General features: G+C 48.0%; 1 protein-coding gene across 21 annotated transcripts in view; it reads right to left on the reverse strand.

Annotated features, from left to right (window-relative positions):
* The window catches only part of LOC144372348 (mitotic spindle assembly checkpoint protein MAD1-like), a 270,820-nt gene extending 265,473 nt beyond the window's left edge, over nucleotides 1-5,347 (reverse strand). For 6 of the 21 annotated variants that reach the window (XM_078035739.1, XM_078035736.1, XM_078035740.1 and 3 more), the window contains exon 1: nucleotides 1,360-1,753. In XM_078035739.1, the coding sequence (XP_077891865.1) occupies nucleotides 1,360-1,551 (192 nt within the window). In that variant the 5' untranslated portion in view covers nucleotides 1,552-1,753. Of the gene's footprint in view, nucleotides 1-1,359; nucleotides 1,754-2,145; nucleotides 2,309-2,506; nucleotides 3,149-5,264 lie in introns of those variants that run through there. The other 15 variants (XM_078035746.1, XM_078035747.1, XM_078035755.1 and 12 more) reach the window with 13 other exon arrangements.
* Between the last annotated feature and the right edge of the window lie 1,190 nt (nucleotides 5,348-6,537).

A 6,537-nucleotide genomic window follows, 5' to 3' on the forward strand; every position in this document is an offset into this window, starting at 1 on the left:
AAAGCAATGCTCCTCCCCTGGCCCTCCCACCTGGGTTCTTTCTTTATTCTTATTACATTTCACCTCATTGTAACTCTGACCTGTTGATATTTGGAGGTTCCTAAGCTCATTCTTCATACTCACTAGCCTTCTCATTCTTAACTCTGTCTCAGAAAGCCAGAATCTCTTCGTCTATAGGGATGTCACCACACAGGGACCAAGGGCACCATACTTGCCCGCCGGCTATGTGTCAAGAACAACTTAAAACTTTCCTTTGTGTTTAAACAACACTGAAGTTTTCTAATACACTCCCAACTAAACACTCCCAACTAAAACAAGGGCTAAAAAGAGGGGCAGGCACCTGGCAGACAAGACACCCCATCTATCTTTGCCTCCAAATTCCCCAGATTGTCCTCAGGTCCCTCACTACAACTCAGGGAGCCTTGAAAGGAAGAAAAAGAACCATGCCTGGCATCCAGGGCAGGACATGACCAGAGTCAGGTCCCAGACAGGTCTGTAATCATGATTCCTACCTACCTTACTTGGGTACAGACTGATCACTGATCCCTACCTGAGGAAGTCTGTAACAGTAAACAATGGGGACCTCCAAGGTCCAATTCTGATTAAAAAATCCCATGATTTTCCTTTTTTTTTTTTATATGAGGGATTATTGAACTCAGAGGCACTCAGGCACTGAGCCACATCTCCAGCCCTATTTTGTATTTTATTTAGAGACAGGATCTCACTGAGTTGCTAAGCGCCTTGCCACCGTGAAGCTGGCTTTGAACTCACGGTCCTCCTATCTCAGCCTCCTGAGCCACTGGGATTACAGGCGTGCGCCTCGATATCTGGCATACATTTTCCCATGGATTTTGACAAGCTAAATTTCCCAGACATTTGCATCAATAACATTATACCACTTTTTAAAATCATAGCATTTTTTAAGACCAAAGTTACCAATTTATTTTGCCAGAAATCAAAGATAATAACCACCTATTAACACTGCCTCTTCATAAAAGTGGTGGTACACACCTATAATCCCAGTGACTCAGGAGGTTGAGATAAGAGAACCTCCAAGTTCAAGGCCAGCCTCATTAACTTAGTGAGACCTTGTCTCAAAATTTAAAAAACGGGGGGTGGGGTGGGGGGGGCAGCGCCTGGAGGGGGCTAGATGTGCTCAGTGAGAGAGTGCTCCCTGAGTTCAATTCCCAGGTTACACAAAATTTTTTTTTAAACCACAAAAAGTATAATAGGTCTAATCTCAGAATAATGACCCAAGAAAGGGCAGTGTGCAGCTCAGTGCTCTAACTAACAGTAATTCCATCACTGAATAAACCACACAAACACCATCCTTTGTGCCAATCAGTACATGAGCCTTACCTGGTTCAGTTGACATGGGTCACAGAATCCAGAGCACATGCAGAGTGGACAAGAGAAAGATAGACACAAGCAGAGAAGACCGAGAGGAGGATGGTACAGCAATGGTGCAGTGACAGGGCTCAGGCAAGGCCAAGACACCACTTCTTTCCTTGGGGGCCCAGATGTCCCAGCCCAGAATAGGACTAAGCCCATGATTCTCTAGGGCCTGAAGTCCTTCAGGAGACCTGAACCCTTTGCAACTATATCCATAGTGAGCATTCTCAAGAACTTGGAATCAGAGAAAACTGCAAAAATCACAGGATCTGCAAATTGCCCCCTATAGGCTAAAACAGAATATCCAGTCCCTCCGCTTATTGCCCTGGCTTTCTCACTAGGCTGACTAGGTGACCAGGTGCCTGTGTTTACAATACAGCCTCTCTATGTTACATCTTCAAGGGGACAGTATGCTCATAATTCTGGCACCCATGCTCCTACGCAGTTGGGTTTTGTCCTCAATTAAATGAATATACTGGCTTTTTGGCATCCATGAATATATCAGTATGAACCCACAGCTATGCACATGTCCACTCTTGGGGTGCTTATGAGGCAGGCCTTTAACCATGACAGTTCAGGGCAGGTCCTGGTCTCCAACTAGCACCCCAAATGATAAATGCCCAGGATGAGATCTGGAAGACCAAAACTGGCCTCTAAGCCTACCTAATACTCACCTACCTCAATTGTGTAGAACTTGAACAGGCCCCACCTGAGCCTAGGTGTCTTTAACAGAGACCCCACCCAGCCTTTCACCTGCATGCTCTGCTGGTACTGCATTTGCAAAGAACCTGGGGCACAGGTAGACACATCCAGACCGGATCCTCCCTCTACTCGCTGAGAAATGAAGTTGTTCAGAGATCTCAGGGTAGACAAGACAGTGGTGTTCTCCCCCAGGTCTTCCATGGTCACTTTCCTTCTGGGAGAAGAAAAAAAGTCAGAGTCAGCCTTTCCACAGATCATCAGATGCCACCATCAGCAATGCTTCTAGACAGCCCTAATGCCTTCTCAGAGCCCACAACCACTTTCTTCAAAGGAAACAGAGAGTACATGCCACCAATTTACCAAGAGGAAAAGAGGCATAAAAGCATGCAAACCCCAGGCTCAGTAGCCATACCTGTAATCTCAATGACTCAAGAGGTTGAGATTGGAGAATCACAAGTCTGAGGCCAGCCTCAGCAATTTAGTGAGATCCTGTCTCAAAATAAAAAGAGCTGGGGATATAGTTCAGTAGCAAAGTGCTCGCCTCGCATGCACAAGCCCATGAGTTCAATGCTCAGAACTGGGGGAAAAAAAACAGTCACCAAGTCACTATTTGAATACTGGCCAACAAAACAAATGGACAGCCAGCTCTCTAGAGAAGATGCTTAGCAGCCCAGTAGCCTCTGGGAAATCAGAAACAAAGCATGCAACAGCATGATAAAGGCAATGGTGGGCACAGGAACACAAGTGTGACTTCATATTAACAGCAACAGCAGTAAGTGCCATCACTCCCTCCAACCAAGTCCCAGAGAGGAGGCATCCCACATGTACCCAAATGGTAGATTGTGCAACCATCACCTCACATTTGACCAGCACTCTGCTTATACATTAGAAAACAACAGCTCAATCTTCAAAACAAGTTGGTGTATTCAGTCTTCTTAGAAATTTTACAGATGATGAAACTGAAGCTTCGGAAAGGTACAGAACAAGACTGGGGTTGGGGTTGTAGCTTAGTGGTAGAGCGCCTACTTACCATGTGTGAGGCCCTAGGTTCGATCCTTAGCACCACATAAAAATAAATAAATAGAATAAAACTATTGTGGAAAAAATAATTTAAAAAAAGATACAGGGGCTGGGGATGTGGCTCAAGCGGTAGCGCGCTCGCCTGGCATGCGTGTGGCCCGGGTTCAATCCTCAGCACCACATACCAACAAAGATGTTGTGTCCGCCGAAAACTAAAAAGTAAATATTAAAAAGAAAATCCTCAATAAATAATGCTGCAGTAAACTTGGGAGAGGAGGTATCTTTAAAAAAAAAAAAAAGTACAGAACGGCTGGGTGCGGTGGCACACACCTATAATCCCAGAGGCTGGGGAAGCTGAGGCAGGAACATCACAAGTTCAAAGCCAGCCCCTGCAACTTAGCAAGCCCTAAGCAACTTATCAAGACCCTGTCTCAAAATAAAAAATAAAAAGGGCTGGTGAAGTGGCTCAGTGGTAATGAGCCCCAGTACCAAAAAAAAAAAAAAAAAAAAAAGGTACAGAAGAGATCAGAAGCTGGGTCTGATTAGTCTGAAGGTAGCATGCATTCCACAAGCTCATGTGTAAAAGAACTGCTTCCTCAACACCTGTGCTTCCTACATGTCATGCCAGCTGCCACCAGCCATAAGGTGTGGAACATCCCATGTACATTTATGGCCAAGAGGCTTGAACTCCCCCCACAGGCACATACTATTTCTCCCCTTAGGAAGGGGCAGTGCTAGTTCATTTCCCTTTGGTATCAGAATGAAAATACACACAAACCCCTTTAAAAACATTTTTTTTTGATTGGGTGCTCATAATCTTAGCTACTTAAGAGACTGAGGAAGGACTATCTCAAGTTTGAGGCCAGCCTGGACAACAAAGCAAGACCCTGTCTCCAGAAGAAAAAAAATAATAACAATAACTTAGCTTGTCTCCGAGTTTCTGACTTAAAAGAACCTTGAGAATGGAGTCGATCTGCGCTTTCAGTGCTGTGAGCCTTGTAAACCCAGGCAGGAAACAGGCTCTACCCTCCAAGCCCAAATCTATTTTCCAAGTTCAGACCAGAGCCACACTTTCCATCCTCTTCTCCAAACACCATCCCCTGAGAACTGACCCATTAATATACTAAAATGAAAAGAACACTGTATTTTCAACTTCCTGGAACCAGGCTGCTCCATCCACACCATACACACCTGAGGCTCAAAACCTTCCAGCCACCTGAAGGTGGAACCCCCAACACCTCTGGACAGCCCCTGATATGGGAGTCAGGAGCATACTACCCTTCCAGCCTCAAAAGAGAAATGGCAGAAAAAATTTAAATAAGTGACCAAGATCCAGGCAAAGTGGTGCAAGCCTGTAATCCCAATCATTTGGAGGACTGCAAATGCAGAGGCCAGCCTAGGCAACTTAACAAGACCCTCAGCAATTTAGCGAAACCCTAACTCAAAAAATGAAAATGGCTGGGGATGTAGCTTAGTGGTAAAGCGCTCTTAGGTTCAATCTCCAATATCAAAAAAATAAAACTAAAAGTAAGAAGTGTCCAAGAAAACTCACTGCCCTGAACCCCTGGTGAATCCTGCCTTCTCTAAACACACACTATCCCCGTCACTACCCCAAAGAGCTGGACTCTGGGCACACGGTGCCTCCAGAAGCCAACAAGATGCCTGCTTGGCCAGTGCAGACAGCTGGGGCGGCTCAGGGGGGACAGCAGTCACCACTTCTCTCCACACGCAGTCTCTGGCTCCCTAGGGGCCTCTTGCCAATGGATGCTCAGAGGAGCCACAGCTGCAACTTGACTGGCCCAGATCACTAAGAGCGGCTAGGGGGCGAGTGCAGGCGGGGGTCTCTCAGGCAAAGCGCTTACAGACCCCGTCATGACAGGGGCAGGGACAGGTGGCGAGGGTAGACCAGGGGTCTCCAGAACAGGGCTACGCGCAGACCCCAACAGAACGACGAACCCTGCTAGGACAGGAGGGGATGCGCCCCAATCTCTAGCGGTGCGAAAGGGACGTGGGGTCTCCAGACCGCTGGGACGTAGGGGGCGGCACCCGCGCCGACTGCGGTCAGCCCCGGGCCGGGGTCCTCTCCGCCCCGCCGCCCAGCCCCCAGGATCCTGAGCCCGCGACCCCGCGCCTAGCCCTCCACCGCTCACCTCAGTCGCCTGCTCGCGCTTGCCGCCGCTGCTCGGATCTCCCTCCGCTCCGCCCGCGCCCACTTATCGGAGATATGAGCCGGTGCTCTCCCAAGACCGACTGGAGGCCCGCCGTAAAGAACCGAGTCTGTGCGCCTCACCCCCTGGGGCTCCGTGTCCCCACCCGGAGCCGCCCACTACTGTTACAAAAAGCAGAGGTTGGAAATTCTGGTGTAGAAGGACCGTTACGGAGAGCAGAGTTTGGAGACTGCGGTACAGAAGGACTGTTACACAGAGCAGATCTCGGAGACTGGGGAGCAGCAGGACTGTTGCAGAGTACCAACGTTGGAGACTGGGATGGAGAAGGAATGTTACAGAGAGCAGAGTTTGGAAACTGGAGTTCAGAAGGATCTTACAGAGAGCAGAGTCTGGAGACTGTGGTGCAGAAGGACTGTTGCAGAGAGCAGAAGTTGGAGATTGGGGTCCAGAAGGATCGTTTCAGAGAGCAGATTTTAGAGACTGAGGTGCAGATGGACTGTTACAGAGAGCAGAGTTTGGAGACTGAGGTGCAGAAGGACTGTTACAGAGAGCAGAGGTTAGATACTGGCGTGGAGAAAAATCATTGCAGAGAGAAGAGGTTGGAGACTGGGGTTCTGAAGACCTGTTACAGAGAGCAGAGGTTCGAGACTGGGTTGCAAAATTCCTGTTACAGAGAGCAGAACTTGGAAACTATTCTGCATAAGGACTTTTATAGAGAGCAGAGTTTGGAGACTGGTTGTCAGAAGTGTATTACAGAGAGCAGAGGTAGTAGACTGAGGTGCAGAAGGATCATTGCAGAGAGCAGAGTTTTTAGACTGAGTTGCTTAAGGAGTGTTGCAGAGAGCAGGTGTTGGAGACTGGTGTGCAGAAGGACTGTTGCAGAGAGCAGAGGTTGGAGACTGTGGTTCAGAAGAATCTTTGCAGAGAGCAGAGGTTGGAGACTGTGGTTCAGAAGAATCTTTGCAGAGAGCAGAGGTTTGAGAGGTGTAGAAGGATCCTTGGAAAGAACAGAGTTTGGAGACTGGGGTGCAGAAGTATGGTTACAGAAAGCAAAGGTTAGAGACTGGGTTGGAGAAGGATTCTACAGAGAGCAGAGGTTGAAGAATCAGGTGCAGAAAGACTGATACAGAGAGTATATGTTGGAGACTGAGGTGCAGAAGTAATGTTGCAGAGTACAGAGTTTGGAGACTGAGGTGCAGAAGGACTGTTGCAGAGAGCAGAGCTTGGAAACTGAGGTATGGAAGGACTGATACAG

This window comes from Ictidomys tridecemlineatus (genome assembly GCF_052094955.1).
Source record: "Ictidomys tridecemlineatus isolate mIctTri1 chromosome 12 unlocalized genomic scaffold, mIctTri1.hap1 SUPER_12_unloc_6, whole genome shotgun sequence".
Classification (NCBI taxonomy): Eukaryota; Metazoa; Chordata; class Mammalia; order Rodentia; family Sciuridae; genus Ictidomys; species Ictidomys tridecemlineatus.